General features: G+C 41.7%; 1 protein-coding gene across 3 annotated transcripts in view; it reads right to left on the bottom strand.

The window, feature by feature from the left end:
- Nucleotides 1–6,672: 6,672 nt before the first annotated feature.
- The window catches only part of LOC132894596 (G patch domain-containing protein 2-like), a 66,229-nt gene continuing 51,384 nt past the window's right edge, over nucleotides 6,673–21,517 (bottom strand). For all 3 annotated transcript variants that reach the window (XM_060934645.1, XM_060934646.1, XM_060934644.1), the window contains exon 10: nucleotides 6,673–10,278. In XM_060934645.1, the coding sequence (XP_060790628.1) occupies nucleotides 10,106–10,278 (173 nt within the window). In that variant the 3' untranslated portion in view covers nucleotides 6,673–10,105. The remainder of the gene's footprint in view (nucleotides 10,279–21,517) is intronic.

The raw sequence follows: 21,517 nt of genomic DNA, 5'->3' as shown, positions 1-21,517 counted from the left end.
CAGTCACATTACTGCATGTCCACATTTCCACCTGTATAAACTACCAAACAACTGCACTTCCAAAACCAGCCAGATACCACAACTCTTGAACCTCATTAATAAAACATTACTTTCCTGATACCAGACCTTTGCACCTTCATATCCTCCAGACACTAAAACACAGTCCCTCTTTACCTCCCAACCACCACATCAATGCATTTCTAAACTGCACCTCAACACATCTAAGGTGGGGTTTACATTAGACCGTATCAGCGGATCATCAGATTAATGTTTTTAAAACGATTAGTGTGCACACAGCAACGCCAATACACGATTCGCGTGCACACAGCAACGCCAATACACGGATACGCTCGGCTCCGCAGGCATCCTGCGCTCCAAATCACTCCGCCCTGAACAGCGAGTGCCCTCTGGAGGGTGCGCACTCCGGCCCTGCGCAGCTCACAGAGCGCGCGAGTGAAGCGCACGAGCAGTGATTTGGGACTGAGCCGCTGTGTGTGTGATCTCAGTGCATGTCGGGCATGCGCGTCACTTACCACTTGCAAGTGGAAGGATGGCAAGCCTAAAGACAATCATAACTACACAATGGGCAGTATTTGCATCAGTATTTGCAGTATTTTCATACTTTTATACTCTTTAATGAAAGGTGATACAAGGCGGAAGTCCGCGCCGTTTTTCAGCAGTCGCGTCACATGACCAACGCCAGCGAATCAGGAAGGTGGATGTCACAGTGACGTTGTCCAATGACGACGCCAGCTAGAGCTCAGCACAGCGTATCCGCGTATCCACGTATTCTCAATGTTTACACAGCACCGGACCAGACACGATCTGGATTGAATACGTGGACCCTGGCGGATTCCCGTTTCCCGGCGTTTCCAGGCGTTTTAATGTAAACAGACAGTGCATCCGCGAAGAAAACGAGACAGATACGGTCTAATGTAAACTTGGCCTAAGGTACAACTCTACTACTAACACGTCAGATACCTACCACATTATGCAGTAGGAATATGACTCAGGCAAAAACAAGTCTAATGTGTAGTATTTGTGAATGTACCCAGTTCTGGATTTTTATTAGACAATACTGTGCAAAAGTCTTAGGCACCCTATTTTTTTATTTTATACAAACTTTGTTATAGATTTCTATTTTATGACTTCTACGGTACATTATCAAGTCAGTACTAAAACATTTTCGAGTTCCAAACGTTTGTTTTTTTCCAGCACAAAATTAAATGTTACAGAAATTTTTTTTTTGCATCTGAGCAGTGTATTACATAAGAGAGCACTTTTCAGATTAACAAAGAAAACATAATGAAGACTACTGGGTTTTGGTGCAAAATTAAAGGAGAACTGAAAGCAAATTTTTTTATTATCAAAATTCTATTTATCTCATTTTATTAAATATCGGAATGCATTTTTGATCGCTATTTTGTCGCTGCTATAGCAAGTTATGAGTGTTTGAAATATACTATGTAATATATCAGTCCATATGTCAAAGCAATGACCGTAAACAAGATTTGATGAGACCTGTGCGAGACATCGTAGGATGGAAGTACAGTAAAACATACAGCGGAAATCAAAGTGACCGACATCTGCCAATGTTGTCAAAAGACGCACGTGCCCCTTTTCGAATGCTGACGTAATCGAGCCGGAAGTTTTGTTTGTTTTGATAGCAATCAGGAAAGTTTGAAAAAAGTAGGCAGTAATCGTCATTTAAACTCGTTTTTGTGCAATATTTCATTTGGAAAACAGTTTTCAAAATGGCGGCACTGACACTTGGCTGACATTTCACGTTTCGAAGTCTCGCACAAGTCTCGTGAAGATCGCACGGATAAGTGACGCCTGCCGTGGACCAAACGAACTAAATTCAACATGGCTAAAAACCGAATAGGCCGATAAGTATAATATTTAATTGCAATTAGTTGCCAATACGAGTCACGATATAAGGTTACTAAAACCGAAAACGTGGGGCGGCACGGTGGTGTAGTGGTTAGCGCTGTCACCTCACAGCAAGAAGGCCCAGGTTCGAGCCCCGTGGCCGGCGAAGGCCTTTCTGTGCGGAGTTTGCATGTTCTCCCCGTGTCCGCGTGGGTTTCCTCCGGGTGCTCCGGTTTCCCCCACAGTCCAAAGACATGCAGGTTAGGTTAACTGGTGACTCTAAATTGACCGCAGGTGTGAATGTGAGTGTGAATGGTTGTCTGTGTCTATTGGCCCTTTTCCACTACCCTTTTTCAGCTCACTTCAGCCCGACATGGCTCGCGTTTCGACTACCTTAGAGCAGCACGACTCAGCTCGCTTCAGCCCTGCTTAGCACCCAAAACTCGCACGGTTTTGGAGTAGGGCTGAAGCGAGCCAAACCGAGCTGAGTGAGGCTAGGGGCATGAGGAGACACTCCCCTGTGCACTGATTGGTGAGGAGGAGTGTCCTCACACGCCCACACACGCCCCGCGAGCACGCTGGGATCTGTAAACCCGGAAGAATTACGAATTACGAGAATTTCTGAAGCCTTATGCGCCTCACCTCATCTATATGCTCTTGCCAGTATCTGTTGGTGTTGTCGGTGACAACAAGCCACAGCACCAAGACCAGCAACACTAACGACTCCATGTTTATTGTTTACTATCCGGGTCGTGAGACTACCGCTTAAAAGGTCACTGATGTCACTGTTTGCGCCGCCTAACGACATCACGTGACGTCCACCCACTTTCGCTAACTCCACCCAATGTGTCCACCCACTTCCAGCCAGCACGGTTCAGCGCGGTTGTAGTCGAAATGCAACTCCAACAGCCCCGCTCAGCTCGACTCAGCCCGACTCAGCACGGCACGGCTCAGCCCGACTCAGCCGCGTTGGTAGCAGAAAAGCGGCATATGTGTCAGCCCTGTGATGACCTGGCGACTTGTCCAGGGTGTACCCCGCCTTTCGCCCGTAGTCAGCTGAGATAGGCTCCAGCTTGCCTGCGACCCTGTAGGACAGGATAAAGCGGCTAGAGATAATGAGATGAAAACCGAAACTGTAATTGAATAACATGTTAATTAAGAAATGAAGCAAGTTTAAAAATGACTTCAGTTCTCCTTTAAGAAGCGAGTGTGATAGTCAAAGTGTCCAGAAGAACTGTGGCTGGTTCTGTAAGATGCTCAGCAAAACCTACAGCTCATTTCCTTATAAAACTGCACTCATTGTACCTGAGACAACTATTTCTTTTTTAAAGCAAAGGGTCGTCTTACACCGAATATTGACTTTGTTACCTTGTCCGCGACGGAGTAAGCGGGATGAGGTATTGTAATCAGTGCGGTTTGGTTTTATTTGTTTGTGTGTCTGTCTGTTAACAATCTAGCGTTTAGACGGTTGCACCAATTGACTTCAAATTTTCAGGGTAGGTTGGCAATGGTCCATAGATCACCTGATTCAATTTTGGGAGTAATCGGACCAAGGTGAAGGTCAAGGTCACCAGAAAGGTCAACCTTTCTGTCAAAATAACATATTTTCCATTATAACTCAAAAACGCTTGCTGATAGACAGATGTTTACTCTTATGAGCATATTGGAACTACCATATGGCCTTTCATTTGGCACCATGATCTTTGGCCTTGAGTGATCTTGAAAGGTCAAACTCAAGGCCACAGATTTTCAGAGGGCTGTAACTTGAAAACGGTTGATACTAGACAGATATTTACCATCATCAACTTATAGGAAGTGCCATATAGGCGTTCATTTAGCACCATGATCTTTGACCTTGAAAAGTCAAACTGAAGGTCATCGGTTTTCAAAGGGCTATAACCTGACAGCTGACAATTGAGAAATATTACCATTATCAGCATATAGGTATAAAATAAGTGCTGCTGGGTGAGGTTTGTTTTGCCTGGCAACACTTGTTTCATATATTATGGCTTACTGCTATTTATGGGGGGTTTTTAATGTCGAAACATTTCATTTGATTATTTTTTTCTTTACATGTGCCAAAGACTTTTGCACAGTCTTGTATGTAGCCTTAAGCTGTCGCAGATTGTATGTAGAAGTAATTAGTTAAAATGTGGCAGTCGTCCACTTTAGTTTAGTTTTAAAAGCATTGTGCTTAATGACTCAGGCATAATGCTTATGATAATATTAAAGTGCACAGTCTGCTCACTGTGTACATGCATGCATACTGTATGTGTCAGATTCTAAAATAAAGAAAGATATTTTTACGCTACTGTAAACGGTTTATATTTATTTTGAGTACTTGCAATGTACTTATGTCCCTTGTGTGTGTGTGTGTGGTAGGCTGGTGTGCTGGGCTTCTGCTCCACCGACAGCCATAAGTGCAGGAGATTGATGGACGTGCAGCTCACCCTCCCCACGCTGTAAAAGATTATGCGCTTGCCCGCTGGAAACAAAGCTATGATGGAAATTCGTCGCGCATCATCAGCAACAAAATATCTACACGCCAAGACAGGAGTCTCTCATTTTTCATGGGCTATATATTAAATAAAAAAGGGCATTAATGAAAGAAAGACGAGAGAAGGAAATGACAGAACATGGAAGTGGGAGCTGAGTGATGGAACTAGTTAGTGGTATTTTTTTAAATGAGGCCACTTGAATTTCAGAGATTATGGGGTTTTTATTGGCTGTCAGAGAGCAAAACTTCCTGCGCACCTCACATTCTCACATACCGTGGTCTGATTAGAATGTCAGAAAGAATGAAAAGGGATGGGAATCTGATAGAAAGAGGTGACGTGAGAATGCAAATGCAAGAACAAATTGCATAAGCACATGAAACCTTGGACAAACCAGTAGGCTAAATATTATCCGTAGATGTGAGTCAACAGAATCAAATAGAACTTTGACTCATTGAGGTAATTCACAAGAACTCAATGATATCATTTAAATGTAAACTGTTGACAAGACTGAATTACCATCTCATCTCATCTCATCTCATTATTTCTAGCCGCTTTATCCTGTTCTACAGGGTCGTAGGCAAGCTGGAGCCTATCCCAGCTGACTACGGGCGAAAGGCGGGGTACACCCTGGACAAGTCGCCAGGTCATCACAGGGCTGACACATAGACACAGACAACCATTCACACTCACATTCACACCTACGGTCAATTTAGAGTCACCAGTTAACCTAACCTGCATGTCTTTGGACTGTGGGGGAAACCGGAGCACCTGGAGGAAACCCACGTGGACACGGGGAGAACATGCAAACTCCACACAGAAAGGCCCTCGCCGGCCACGGGGCTCGAACCCGGACCTTCTTGCTGTGAGGCGACAGCGCTAACCACTACGCCACCGTGCCGCCCCACTGAATTACCAAAAGCCTCCAAATACAGAGTCTACTGCTAAGTACATTGGTGTGTTTGAAAACAGTAACTGACCCCAGTGAACCCTGTGACCCAACAAAACCAATTCACGTCTACTCTCTATATTATGTTAAACCTGCCCACTCAAAACCGCCAACAAGAGGATAGAAGAGAGCAGGACTAAAGACAGATCCAGAGATTAGAGTGAATCAAAGCTAGCCACTCCGTCATGTCTGTTTCTTCATGCCACGTTCACTTGACAGCTTTCAAGAGGTAGCAGCAGCAGCAGAGGCGAGTCAGGGAAAAAGAAAAAAAAACGCTCCTACAGATCAGGTACTGTTAAACATGACAAAGCTCACTCACTGCCACTATAGCAAAGCATTGATTTTCCCTCCATCTCTCCATCAATCTTTCAAAGGAGAAAAGCAAAGAGAGGAGAGAGACGAGACAGAGTGAGAGACAGACATCTGAAGATGTGATTTGTAACTCTGAACCAATAGTAAGCAGAGAATCGCCAGTCTATTCCAGCAAAAGTAAAAGGGGTGGAAGGCATCTTCAGTAGCTGTCCAAGATATAATATTAACCACATGCCACCTAATGATTGAGCTTAGGCCCCAAGCTTAGAGTCATTTGCCTGTCAGGGCAATTTAGGAGGCACAGAAAGTGTACTCTTAACTTGTAGATCACCAAGTGGATGGAGTTTGACTTATAGCACTCGTATCGTGTATCTGAAATTTCAAAATCAGATGGCGCAAGATCACAGCAAACTGGAACTCTTTCAAGTCTCATGACAAAAAAAATAGTGAAAAATATTCTACAGTGACCTGGACATAGCATATGAGAAAATATTCTATCCACATTCACGGGATGTGAGCAATCGCACACTCTGATTGGCTACTCTGCTACTAGGCTATCAGCTCATATACCGTGAGTAGAGAAAAACAAAAGGGCGGAGCATGCTGCTGAACCGACTGAGGACGAAATAAAAACTACTTGAAAACAAAACCACAAAAAATACAAAAAAGCGACAAAATATGGAATAAAAGTATTTCATTGTAAGAACGTATGTTTTTAAAATTATTTTTCAACAATTATTATTAGCGCATTTTTCACAAATTGCTACTGTTATTTCGCTGGTTTGTTTGCATTCTTATCGGAAACGATTCTGTCGGACGTTTTGTATAAAGTTTTTATTTATCGAATTTGCTAAAAATAAAAATAAAAGTGCTCCATTTCTCAAAATCCAGTGAATGTGGATAGAATAAAACAGTTTTTCCACTCAATCTCGTCACACATGGCTTATAGCCGACTCCACGCTACGCGCCTCATTGGCGATCAGCTCAATTTCGTGGAATAACTGTAAAATATACAAGAATTCAGCATGACTGGATCAAACAAAATAAGGTAATCACATATCAGATGTTTTATTTTTCATTACAATCCTTCAATTCATTCCAAATCTACTGACAAGCTATAGCTCACTGATGTACAATGACAAGTGCACTGAGATTTATATGCATGCTTTCTCATCCATAATACACATATACTGTAATAACATGATATCTTTGAGCAATATTTAATCTACAAAGAAACAGCTGCCCAGATGACAGTGATTAGATTCGCTCATGTGTGCCACACAACATTCCATTAATAAAAAGAAATGTTTGTACTCCAAGGGCCGTATTCAGAGTTGGTAATTTACGTCCGACCATTCATTACGTGTATATTTACACGGGGAAATTTGTGGAGTTCGGTTACGTACCTCTTTAAGTCAGTCAATGTTCTAGGTGGAGTGTCACAATTATGTCACAATTGGCACGGGATCATTTTCTGAGTGTATTTACAGCCCAAAACATGAATTTCAGCATGACATATTGTGATTACAGTATATCAAACTGTCAGACAGTGGCGCTGGACTTAACACTGCTCTTCACTCTATCTGGATATTGTACAAGGGGGAAAAAAAAAAAGAGAGTTAAAGTTTCAGGACAGAGTTGCCCATAACTGAGACACACCTCTGTTTTACTCAAACTCCACCCTGAATGTGTAACTCACATCACGTTTAAGTCTGGATTAGGTCTTAAGTCTGAATATCAATTCTGGTATTAAATCTTGCATAATTCAACTCTGAATACAGCCCAAATTTATAGATTTCATATCCAATTCTTGATATATGACCAGCAGGTACTGTCTTATACTGTTAACAAGAGCTGTTAAATATTTACCTGATAGTTGAAAGTGAAGATGGCTTGCAAAAATTCAAAGTATTTATCCAAACAAACAAGCATTAAACATGTATAATTATTACAGTACAGCACTGTATACGCTGTTATACAATACATTCAGAGCAGGACATGCAATAGTACTTTTTTTTTTTAATCAACGACTTCTACAGAAATTCCTTAGACATGTTTACAATAATAGAAATGATTGTGTTTGTTTTAAATGCTGTAATAATGTTAAATATGATATTTCATAACCTACATCACTCAAGCTGAACACTGTACCATTTATGGACCAGAAGCAGTAACTACTCAGATATTTTCATTTCTTCTTTCTTTTTTTTTTTTTTTTAAAAACACATCCTAACACAACACCATTCAGCAACATTACCTTTTTATGTCAGGGAACTCTGAAATCAGATACAGAAACAACTTCCTGCCCACTTGAAATATGACAGTTCAAAACGTGAGTGTGTGTGCGCCAAATACCATTTGTATAGTGTCGTAATTGTATTATACTGATGTTCATAAAAGGTCAACAGAGTCATCATTACGATTCCTCCATGTTTATCCTCCCCAGATGTGAAATGTTTGTTTACTCATATTTTATTGACTACCGATAAAAGGACAAATTCTGAATACTGCCACCTACTGTCCGGCATACACCCAAACTGCAAAAGGGCATCACACTTATTAATTTAAAAGAAGAAGAAGAACTTTTATTCATCACACGTACACTTGTGAAATTCCTCTCTGCATTTAACCCATTTGAAGCAGTGAACACACACATATATATGAGCAATGAGCACACACACATACGCAGCCATGCTAACAGCGCCCAGGGAGCAGTTAGGGGTTAGGCACCTTGCTCAAGGGCATGTCAGCCCATGGCTGCCCCATGTTAACTTAACCGCATGTCTTTGGGGGAAACCGGAGCACCCGGGGAGAACATGCAAACTCCACACAGAAAGGCCCCCATCAGCCACTAGGCTCAAACCCAGAACCTTCTTGCTGTGAGGCGACAGTGCTAACCACTACACCACCGTACCGCCTAGTAGTTTATCCTACGACAGCCTACTGTTGTCTAACAATTTTGACTGAATTTTATCGAAGCAAAATAGCTCTGAATGTGTTGGTCAGGACTTGATGCACAAGTGCATGCATGGTTTATGTTGACATTATCTTCAGGTGTAAGTGGCCACTACCCCCTCCCTCTCAAATTATACCACAGTGGGTGGAGACATGACTGGGCATCACTCACTTCTGCACTCCTAGGTGCCTTTGTCAGGTGATTGCTGGCAGAAAAAAAGGAAAACAGATCAATACATCTCCTCTGGGGCCGACAGGTAATCTTTACCAAGGATGAAATATGAGGAGCATCAGCCCACTGGATTCCTTAACTGTAGCTGAGGTGATTGACTGGGTGCACGCGTCATGTTGTCGCCCCACTCCCACTTTCTGCCCCCCGACGAAACTCATTTCAGGCTGCACACACGCAAAGGGTTGAGGGGCCCATGAGTTAATGTTGTCATGGTAACAACTAATTATAGACAGGTGAGGAAATAGGTTTGACGATTCACAAAAAAACACAATAAGGAAACGCAGTAAGCAATCTGTCAATTCAAGGCAGCTGGTCGTACGGATGAAGAGCGCAGTGGAAAAGGGACACTACAGTTCCCACAGCTGTCTGCACAGCCACGTTGGTCCATTTATAAATGACAACAGAAGCAAAAAGCAGGCTCATTATACTGATTGCTGAAGTAGAAATGGTTCCAGCAAGCAACAGGTATTAAATTTCAATAGCAAAAGCACAAGCGCATGAAGGAATCTCAGATGGTCCAGAAAATATTTACAGCAATTCATGCTGGTAATAATAATAATATTAATACACAAACTCGTGCTATCATCACGCAACTGATTCACACTGACCCCAAACTATGTTCAATATTATTACGACTCATCAGCTGCATTTCACCACACCAACCGAAACAGTAACCTCAAATTAAAATGCATGTTGAAGCAGGCACTGTGCTGCACCAACCCCCTTTTTTTTTTGGTGAACATTTAAATGTGGATTGTGAAGCAGGGTGTGGAGGCCCCCCGGAGGGTGCAGGAAAACACACACTCTCTCTGTTGTGCTAATGAGTGTTTTTAGAGCACTCGAGCGTTTCATATCCATGTTAATAAGGGACCTGGGTGTTTTCACTTTCAGTGGTCGATCTTCTGAACGTTGCATCGGCGTGGCGTAACATATCTGACTTTAGTGATCCGACACCATAAACTATTTCTGTAACATACATATTAAAAAAAAAAAATTTTTTTAAATTTAACCCAGTGGACGTTTCTATAGCTACAATGACAAATTTCTCCAGTCTCAATCTGAATGGGGTGATGACTGGTGGGTTAGCTGCCTTGGGCTTACATCTTGACCCAATTGACTGCATTAGCATTTTTCTCTGCAAGACGGTTGCTCGGTTGGAAAGACTTAATCCAGAAAGTTTTGTCACAGAGAGTTCTTTCTGTTCACTTCTGTATTCTCTGAGTGCTATGCTAGGTTTTCCACCCTGAGCAGCTGTGCCCATGAAGAGGGCAGCCAATGTGAGAGTGTGTGTCAGTCATCCTCGTGTTCCCTCTGACTGCTGAATGAAGTCCCTGGTTTGATGAAGTCTGGTGTGTGTGAAGTGGATGGCAAGGGGTGAGCACATTCTCCTCCAGGAGAGAAAGCCGTCTCACAGCATCGGTTAGCCTCTGCCTGTCTGGTCTCCTTACGGAATGGGAGGGAAGCTGAAAAGGAAAAATATCATGGACATCTCAGTATGGGGATTAGTTCTTTTTTTTTTTTTTTGGAAAATTTTACTTTTAACTATACTAGTGCATCTCAAACAATTAGAATATCACAAATAAGTTCATTTTTTTCATAATTTCATTCAAAAAGGTAAAGTTTCATATATTCTATATTCATTACACGTAAAGTGAAATATTTCAATCCTTTTTTCGTTTTAATTTTGATGATTATGGCTTACAGCTCATGAAAATCAGAAATCCACTGTCTCAAATTATTAGAATATTTCCTAAAAAAGGATTTACAATACAGAAATGTCCAACTTCTGAAAAGTATGCTCATTTATACACTCAATACTTGGCTGGGGCTCCATCCATTATTTGTAACCACTTATCCTGTGCAGAGTCGCGGGCAAGCTGGAGCCTATCCCAGCTGACTATAGGCGAGAGGCGGGGTACACCCTGGACAAGTCGCCAGATCATCGCAGGGCTGACACATAGAGACAAACAACCATTCACACCTACGGTCAATTTAGAGCAACCAATTAGCCTAACCTGCATGTCTTTGGATTCGTGGAATCCTTTACCATGAATTACTGCATCAACGCGGCGTGGCATGGAGGCGATCAGCCTGTGGCACTGCTGAGGTGTTACTGAAGCCCAGGTTGCTTTAATAGCAGCCTTGAGCTCATCTGTATTTTTGGGTCGGGTGTTCCTCATCTTCTTCTTGACAATACCCCATAGATTCTCTCCAGGGTTCAGGTCAAGTGAGTTGGTTGGCCAATCAAACACAGTAATATCATGGTCAGCAAACCATTTAGTAGTAGTTTTGGCACTATGGGCAGGTGCTAAGTCCTGCTGGAAAAGGAAATCAGCATCTCCATAAAGCTTGTCAGCAGATGAAAGCAGGAAGAGCTCTAAAATCTCCTGGTAGATGGCTGTGTTGACTTTGGACTTGATAAAAAAAAAACAGTGGACCAACACTAGCAGATGACGTGGCACCCCAAATCATCACCAACTGCGGAAACTTTACACTGGACTTCAAACACCTTGGATTCTGTGCCTCTCCACTCTTCCTCCAAACTCTAGGACCTTGATTTCCAAATTAAATGCAAAATTTACTTTCATTTGAAAAGAGGACTTTGGACCACTGAGCAACAGTCCAGTTCTTTCTCTCCTTAGCCCAGGCAAGACACTTCTGACGTTGTCTCTGGTTCAAAAGTGGGTCGATATTCGGAATGTGACAGTTGTAGCCCCTTTCCTGAAGACATCTGTGCGTGGTGGCTCTTGATGTTTGTCAAAGAAAGACAAGAATGGATTTGGATATTTCACCCTCTATGGTGCATAATATCATTAACTGATTCAAGGAATCTGGAGGAATTTCAGTGCATCAAGGGCAAGGGCGCAAGCCTAAGCTGAACACCCGCAATCTCCGATCCCTCAGAGGGCATTGCACCAAGAACCATCATTCATCTATAGCTGATATAAATCACATGGGCTCAGAATTACTTTGGCAAACCTTTGTAAAGCACCACAATACAGAGTTACATTCACAAATGGCAGTTAAAACTTTACTCTGTAAAAAGGATGCCTTATGTTAACTGTGTCCAGAAGCACCGTTGACTTCTCTGGGCTTGGAGGCATCTGGGATGGACCATCACACAGTGGAAATGTATATTGTGGTCAGACGAATCAGTATTCCAGGCCTTTTTTTGTAAAAAATGGATGCCAGACCAAAGACAAAAAGGACCATCCAGACAAAAGCCAGGGTCTGTCACAGTATGAGGTTGTGTCAGTGCCCTTGGCAAAGGTAACTTTTACTTCTGTGATGGCGGCATTAATGCAGAAAAGAATGTGTGGCGAATTTTGAAACAGAAAATATGACAACAATGACCCCATACTCTTGCATACTTTAAGACCTGTCCCATTTTCAGGAAGAATGAGACAAAATAACACCTGAAACACTTCATCACTTGGTGTCTTCAGTCTGTAAACATCTTTTAAGTGTTGTGAGAAGGAATGGCAACATTATAAAGTGGTAAATGCTTTACCGTCCCAACCTTTTTTTGAAATATATCGTAAGAATCAAAATTGAAGTAACTGACGTTTTGTATAAAGTTTTTATTTTGAAAAAAATATATACAATTCATGAGGTAAAACATAAAATAAAGTGCTGTTGTATCATCTTGAGTACAATACAGGTCAAAGATTATTTACAAATCATTTTTTCAGTTTTAATTTCAACATACCATCCCAACTTTATATATCTACATTCACTAGATATGAGTAATCGCACACTCTGATTGGCTACTCTACTACTAGGCTATCAGCTCATATACCATGAGTAGAGAAAAACAAAATGGCACAGCGTGTTGCTGAATCAACTGAGGACGAAACAAAAACTCGACTCGAAAATAACCCCCCCCCAAAAAAAGCAGCAACAAAACATGGAATAAAAGTATTGGATGGTAAGAACTTATCTTTTTTTATTTTTCAAGAATTATTATTATACAATTTTTCACAAATTGCTACTGTCATTTCACTGGTTGGTTTACATTCTAAGTGGAAATGATTTTGTCGGCCGTTTTGTATAAAGTTTTTATTTATCGAATTTGCAAAAAAAAAAAAGCTCCGTTTCACAAAATCCAGTGAATGTGGATGGAATAAAACAGTTATTCCACTCAATCTCGTTGTTCATGGCTTAGAGCCAACTCGTATACAACTCGATTTCGTGGAATAACTGTTAAACACACACACACACACACACACACCACACACAGCCATTAGGCATCATAAAATTGTTACATCAGAAAAATAAAATGCAAAAAAACAAAAAACAAACAAAAAACCTAATGCTGTTATTATAGTGTCGTGATTGTTACTGCTGAATTGTCACTGCTTTTTAATGTTTTTATGTCTTTTTTTTCCACCAAGTGCTGCGCTCAGGAGAATCTTTTGGAAATGCTCACCTATGTTTTTGTCAGTTTTCATGAAGAGCTCATTTCGGTGTCACGTATGAGCACTACACTTTAGTAAAGACTTCCCTTACATCCTGTATAATTAAAAATATATCTAATGTGTGAATGTCAAACCATTATAAACTTCCATTGACAATAACATAGATCTCATCTCATCTCATTATCTGTAGCCGCTTTATCCTGTTCTACAGGGTTGCAGGCAAGCTGGAGCCTATCCTAGCTGACTACGGGTGAAAGGCGGGGTACACCCTGGACAAGTCGCCAGGTCATCACAGGGCTGACACATAGACACAGACAACCATTCACACTCACATTCACACCTACGGTCAATTTAGAGTCACCAGTTAACCTAACCTGCATGTCTTTGGACTGTGGGGGAAACCGGAGCACCCGGAGGAAACCCACGCGGACACGGGGAGAACATGCAAACTCCGCACAGAAAGGCCCTCGCTGGCCACGGGGCTCGAACCCAGGACCTTCTTGCTGTGAGGTGACAGCGCTAACCACTACACCACCGTGCCGCCGTCAAAATAAATAGTCTCATCTCATTATCTCTAGCCGCTTTATCCTGTTCTACAGGGTCGCAGGCAAGCTGGAGCCTATCCCAGCTGACTACGGGCAAAAGGTGGGGTACACCCTGGACAAGTCGCCGGGTCATCACAGGGCTGACACATAGACACAGACAACCATTCACACCTACGGTCAATTCAGAGTCACCAGTTAACCTAACCTGCATGTCTTTGGACTGTGGGGGAAACAGGAGCACCCCGAGGAAACCCATGCAGACACGGGGAGAACATGCAAACTCTGCACAGAAAGGCCCTCGCCGGCCACGGGGCTCAAACCCGGACCTTCTTGCTGTGAGGTGACAGCGCTAACCACTACACTACCGTGCCGCCATCAAAATAAATAGTGTAAAATATATATATGTTATTTACCAGCTGGGAGGTCCGTATCGTGAAATACCATGACCGAGGTCTTGAAAGTACTGAGTGAGGCCCTCTGGGCCGAGGTCAGTATTCAAGGCCGAGGTCACGGTATTTCACCACACGGACCGACCTTAAGCTGGTAAATAATATATTTATTTTTTTCTTTACCAAATTCTAACAGAAAACGAGCGCCCGAAAGGGAAAACCGAGCCGAGCCAAGCCGAGCCACCATTTTGAATCCTCATTCACGGCTGTAATGCAAATTGCTTCTTCCTCAGTATACAAGTGCACTTCCATGGCAGGAAAAAAAACTACATTTTGCTGCCTATGTAGTCCCCTATTTATATAAAATTGAGTCATTCAGGATTCAGCCATGTTTTTGCTTGGTGTTAGCAAGTTAGAGGTTTTTGGCTTTCTCCTGAAATGTTTTTTTTTATTTCTTCTTCCTCAGGGTAGTAAAACTCGCTTTCGCTGTGAACACTGTCGTTATCGCTATCTATGCTGTAAAATTAATGCTATTATACTGAGAAATGCAAAAATAAATGTTGACAAAAATTGCTACTATGTTTGCTGTTGTTGTGAACAAGCAAGTCGCCAGAGGTCCGTAACCGGGGTCCGCACCGTAGGATACGGACCCGTTCGCCAGCCAATCAGAGCGCAGGATTTGATGGAAACCGCACCGTGAAAAAAATAAATATTGTTATCTTACAGGGATTGTGTTACAGATTACACAACTGAATATCTTGTGTTTAATGAATTGCGCCAGTTTTCTAACTTTTTTATTTTTATACTTTTTAGTTACATGTTGGAACTTTGGTATTGGTAAACTATTCTAAACGAAAAGGGAGGAATAGAAATAGCTTTGGGGTATTAAAAAAAAAGTCCATAGTAAAAGGGAAAATGAGGACCTGAGGTATGCATTCAATGATTAAACAGGTTGACTACAATTTCTCAACGGTATAATGGATAGTTTATCTTTCCTCGAATTCAAATATTACATCCATGCAACATTTATCATTCCACAACAACCAGAACGCACAACCTGATCACTGCCTGCACGCTCCGAAATAAAAACATCAGTTAGAGTGTCCTGTCTATGTTGGTCACTTCAGAAGTTTGTTCATGTTACACAGCCATTTTGAGATGAGCTCCTGGGTTAGACGACTAAAGTGGGAACTAAAACTGACACTGTGGCTCTGAGCTGTCTCACAGGATTAAGCAATACAGCCGTCACTAACATGTGCGTTTGCTAGTTCCCATTATATCTGCCTGTGCCTCTTTCCAGATGACTTCCCCTCCAAACTCAGCCAGCACGGGAAGGAAGGCAGGATCATTGATTAATATTTCTGGAGGGAATGATGGCTAACCCGTAAGCTGTGTCTGACCTAAACAAAGCCAAACACTTAATCACATGACCATGAGAAACGGCTGACCCTCAAATATTTAAGAAAAGGTCAAGACTGTTAAATTCTGATCGTCATTTAATTTTAATTTCATTATCGTTCGTGCCTCGCTTTAGATATTTTTAAATTTGGATATTGTTGACAGAATTTTTTTTTACATTTTGCAAACGTTAATTAAAAGGATATTAAAAAAAAAAAATTCCTATAGCTTTGTATACACGAACAGCAGTGCTGCGATTCCCGCTACAGAAGCACTGGGTTTTGTAAAGTAATGATTTAGCAGGAATGAAAGCATTTGAATGTCTTAATGGCTCCTCGTGTTCAGCCTCTTAAAAAAAAAAAAAAAAAATCTCAACCACTTCCTGCAGTCCTGCCCTTCCAATGTTTATTAATCAGCTAATTACACATTGACAGTAATGAGGCTCCTGATTCATGCACTTAAATGAATAGGACTGAATTGCTATTTAATGATTAGCCCTTTGTGTGGCTTACTGCTTATAGCAAAGCAACATCCACTAGAAACTGAAGAGGACAACAGATTTGGCAAATGGAAAAACCACTTGATGCCATAGCAGTGTTCGAAGCCCCAGGTTGCTCATTCCCATAAATGTTCATAAAACAGATGTTGTAATAAAGCAAATGGTTAACAGTAAACGTGTCATTTCATTACTATTGACTGGCTCTAAAATGCTTAAACACTCCTGCATTATAAAGAGTGTATATTTTCAACCAGCACTCATTATTAAAGGAACAGTCCACCGTACTTCCATAATGAAATATGCTCTTATCTGAATTGAGACGAGCTGCTCCGTACCTCTCCGAGCTTTGCGCGACCTCCCAGTCAGTCAGACGCGCTGTCACTCCTGTTAGCAATGTAGCTAGGCTCAGCATGGCCAATGGTATTTTTGGGGGCTGTAGTTAGATGCGACCAAACTCTTCCGCGTTTTTCCTGTTTACATAGGTTTATATGACCAGTGACATGAAACAAGTTCAGTTACGCAAATTGAAACGTAGCGATTTTCTATGCTATGGAAAGTGCGCACTATAATGACAGGCGTACTAACACCTTCTGCGTGCTTCGGCAGCGCATTGATACGGAGCTCAGATATCAATGCGCTGCCGAAGTGCGCAGAAGGTGTTAGTACGCCTGTCATTATAGTGCGCACTTTCCATAGCATAGAAAATCACTACGTTTCAATTTGTGTAACTGAACTTTTTTCATATCACTGGTCATATAAACCTATGTAAACAGGAAAAACGCGGAAGAGTTTGGTCGCGTCTAACTACAGCCCCAAAAAATACCATTGGCCATACTGAGCCTAGCTACATTGCTAACAGGAGTGACAGCGCATCTGACTGACTGGGAGGTCGCGCAAAGCTTGGAGAGGTACGGAGCAGCTCGTCTCAATTCAGATAAGAGCATATTTCATTATGGAAGTACGGTGGACTGTTCCTTTAAAAGAGTGAGATTTAGGTTAGCATGTGTGATTATCACATGGTGATAATAGTTACACCCAAATTCAACTAGTTGCATAAAATACCTTGTCCATGCCAAATTACAGAAGTAAATAACATGCTGAAGTAATGAAGTAATTTTACAATGGGGATAACTTAAAGCTAGACGGCTTTCCGATTTCATAAAATTGGTGAAATTTAGTTCTCCCTGATATTTGGTCATTGTGATATATGTTTACTTCTGTAATATCTAAAAAAAAATAGGCTATTCTGTGGCTGGGAAGTTATTTAATTCGAGGAGATTCCTGAGCAAATAATGTGCATGAAATCACTCACTTTGCACAGTCAAGCAGACAGAGGAAGTCCGTGTGTGCATACGCAGGTTTACCTGCTTCCTCTTCTTCTTTTGGGTTTTACGGCAGCTGGCATTCACAGTGTTACATTACTGCCATCTACAGGTTTACCTTTGAGCGCGCACTGACAGTTCCATCATTCTATCGCTAAACGAACAGCTGATCACACCGAGGTGCTCGCTGACCGCCGATATTTATTAGTTTGGTGCTGCATTTTCTTTCCTTCGCATATAACATAACGTCTTTTCTTCTCGATTTCCGTTACTGTAGTCGGTCTTTGACGTTTCATTCGCGTCCTCCATTTGTCTCTCCTGTTTCAAATTTGTATCCCACAATGCCTTGTGCGAACGGGGAAAGCCCACCATGTGATATATGACGTAGTATCTTGTATTGTCATGGTGAAGCAGGAAAAAAATAGCGGAGAATTTAGGGCCACATGGCCCTAAATTCATTAATTGTTCGATTTAAAAAAAAAACCTAATAAAATTAGAAGTCTGTGATTCGAATTCAGTAGCTTTCGGTCCACTAAACAAAAATAATTGGGTGTCAGGGAAAATTCTTTTTATGACCTACACTTGAAAAACCTGAAAGGCGGTCTACCTTTAATGAACGTATAAGGGACTAGTTGTACCATGCGCTGTGATCAGAACAAGCTGCAGAATTCCTGACTGAGTGGCTTTCTAATGTCCTTCTGCAGGTGTTAAGGTTAGTATTTATCACTAAACCTACTCGATGTGCTTGATGTACAGGTTTTCATAATGGCTTTATGAATGATCGTGTGTCAACATATAAGCAGAGCGCTTTTGACGATTTACACTGGACCAAACCATACCAACTGATCCATGCATGAAGACTTTAGCTGGAGAAGAGAAGAGAAGAGAAGGACAGGAGCACGACAGGAGGAAAGGAGAGGATGGAAGAAGAGAGGAGAGAGAAAAGAGAAGAGAAGGAGAAGAAAATGGAGAAAGGAGAGAACATGAGGTTAGGGCAGGACATGATAGGACAGGATGAGAGGAAAGGATAAAAAAAGGACAGGAAAGAGAAAAGAGGGGAGAAGAGTACGGAGGAGAGGACAGGAGGGGAAAGAGGAGAAAAGCAGAGAGGAGGAGAGAAAATGGAGAAAGGAGGAAGTTAGGGCAGGACAGGAGGAGGAGAGCGGACAGGAAAGGAGGAGAAGAGGGAAGAGGAGAGAGAAGAGATGGGAGAAGAGGAGCGGCGAGAGGCACTAAGCGTCTCAGTGGTGGGCTTTTGAAGGACGCAGGAGGAGAAGGAGGCATGCAGAGTGGAGCGGATGAGGGCGAAATAGTGCGGTGGGCTGCATTTCTGTCAGCAGAAGTGATGGCTGAGGGCTGGCGTTATTTGTCTTGCGCTGCCATATGGCCCTCGCACCGGCGTGGGCATTAATGAGAGGGGGCCGGACCGCCGGGCAAGAACACCAGGGCCTCAGATGCAGGTGATCTGTCACCATGGGTGTGTGTGTTTGCGTGCGAGAGAGAGAGAGAGAGAGATGGGGAAAGGAAGAGATGGAGATAGGGGATTGAGAGAGAAGGGTAAAGGCAGACAGACGGAGGAAAGGTAGAAAAGGGCAGCACAGGAAACACAGAGAGAGAGAGGGATGACACTCTCTAATGGTAGCCCAAAAATAGAAATGAAAGCTGGCATGGTGCTTTGCATTCCAGCACAAAGGTATGCCCTTGCTAGCGGGTTAATGATGCTCGCTGTTTTTAAGATATCAACCTGATGCTCTAATGACACATCAAACTATATGAGCATAGATTTAAGTCACGGTCTAAAGCAGAATTTAAGATGATAATTCAAATGGCAACATTAACAAAATAATTACAAAAATAATTATGAAATCCATTTATTGTCTTCGATGCAAAAAATATTTCGGAGTTAAAATGGCTTGAATATAGTCAGATTTATCTCATGTTTTTATGATAAGATTATGATAAAACAACTACAAGCATAAAAGGTTTCAATGAATCAGTATTAAATTACAGCTGCATGTCATTACACTGTAACTGGAGTTTACATCATGCCTGTTTATGTTTATGTTATGAAAATAATCAACAATAGAGTGGTGTGATGAATTATTACATCTAACTGAATCAGTGGCGGCTGGTAGTCTTTCAAACAGGGGAGGCTGGTCGGTTATGATATTTACAGATTTTAAAAGAAAAAAGAAAAAACACATCAATTTTGCCCATACTCTTGCCTCTGATCTGGCTGATTGTTGGCAGGGTCACAAACTGTGAAATAACAGGTTCTTTTGGCCCATTAGCCTACTGTCCAATATACATGATGGTGGTGTTGGGGGGGTATATTTTAACATTTTATATTTTAAAATTGTAGCATGTTGTTTAAAAATTGATCATTATTGAAAGCAGCTCTTTATCAGGAACCTCGGCAGTAACAGCAGAGTGTTCTGGAATAGGCACAAGCACTGACCTTGGGGAGCCAAACAAAGAGCTGGGTGCCACACATTTCATTCAATGACACTTTCCCTATATTTTACTTATTTTGACTGAGAAATGTTTTATTGACAATTTTGATAACCCTTCACTTTTAATCTAGGTCTGTAGTGTGAAATGTTCTCGGCTGTGTTTTTGTTTAAAAATGTTTTCCAAATTGTAGCTGTGTTTAATTCATATCCAGAGAAATATATATTCCAATATAATATACTCAGCATAAGCATTTTAAATAGATTCTATATTTTTGGTCCATCCATGACATATTACTAAAGTAGCCTATTTACTGTTGTTGATGTGGGTCACTTGCTGTTAGCCAATTCACTTTCTCGTACCAGGAGAGCTGAAAGGAACGAGTATTATTCCCTACCTTTTTCACCAAGTCAATTTGAGGCGTTGGTCTACCCTGCTCTTTAATTTTAATTTTTTCCTCGAAAGGAAGACTGGCAAATGGCTTCACCAAAATTAAATCAGCAATGCTTGGCATCCGTGCGCAGCTTTCTTGCTAGCTGACTAGCCCCCTCAAGTTCAAGTTCAGTCACTCAAATAAACGAAATTTCTGGAACTAAGATAGCAAACTTGACAACACTATATTTACACTTTATTTACAATGAAAATATATACAAACTAAAAAAGCTGGTAGAAACCGTATGTAATGAATGAAATCGAAATGTAAGCTGATCTCTTACAATACACCACAGCACTTGCGAATCGGCATGGGACTGAACTGAAATTCACCGCTGCCTGTCTATATTTGAAACGAGCTGTCAATCAAAGAAAATATCCGGCCGCTTTCACCAATCACCAGTCTCCTCGCGGAAACTGCCATGTCCCTCCCATGTGAGGCTCGGAGTCCGTGCGCGGGTGTTTTCGCAGTATTTGTCCAATAACCGTCTTGCATTTTGATATTGAAAAGCGCAGAGCTCCCAAATGCCATTGAAGTCCACTGAGGCTGGGAGTCTGGTGGGCGGGCGTTTTTGCAGTATTTGTCCAATAACCGTCTTGCATTTTGATATTGAAAGCGTATAGCTCCCAAATGCCATTGAAGTCCACTGAGGCTGGGCTGCATCGCGTTGTCACGAGGGGGAAAAACTCACGCACACATTAGGCGAACTGGGGAAAGTTATAACGGAATGATTTCGCACTGTAGTTGGGTCGAGCACATATATTTCTATGATTCTGGATCTGAAATAGCAATGTTATAAGGTCGGCTATAACATAAGCCTAGCGCAATTCATCCTACACGATGTTCGTCATTTTTAGAGGAGGCTGAGCCTCCCTCGCTGTCTTAGAGCAATCGCCTATGAACTGAATACTTCTGCATTATAGTATATTATAGCATGGGTCTTGTTCCTCTAATACCATAACCATTTCCCAGCTATTACTTTCCTAATGTACATAGAAACTTACTTACTTACTTATTTTTAAGGCTACATAGATACCACAAAAGTGCAACATCCTCGGACTTCTTCCCCCCCATCAGAAAACTTCACATTCCTCTGACTATTCCAAAGCAGTGAAACTGAAGACTCCTTCCATAAATGTTACATAAACTAATCTTTACAGAAAGCTGCACCATATCAGTAATTATTCTATCCACATTCACTGGATATGAGCAATCACACGCTCTGATTGGCTATTCTACTACTAGGA

This window comes from Neoarius graeffei, chromosome 11 (genome assembly GCF_027579695.1).
Source record: "Neoarius graeffei isolate fNeoGra1 chromosome 11, fNeoGra1.pri, whole genome shotgun sequence".
NCBI lineage: Eukaryota > Metazoa > Chordata > Actinopteri > Siluriformes > Ariidae > Neoarius > Neoarius graeffei.
Note: the sequence above shows the minus strand (reverse complement) of the source record. Positions and strands in the feature narration are given on the sequence as shown.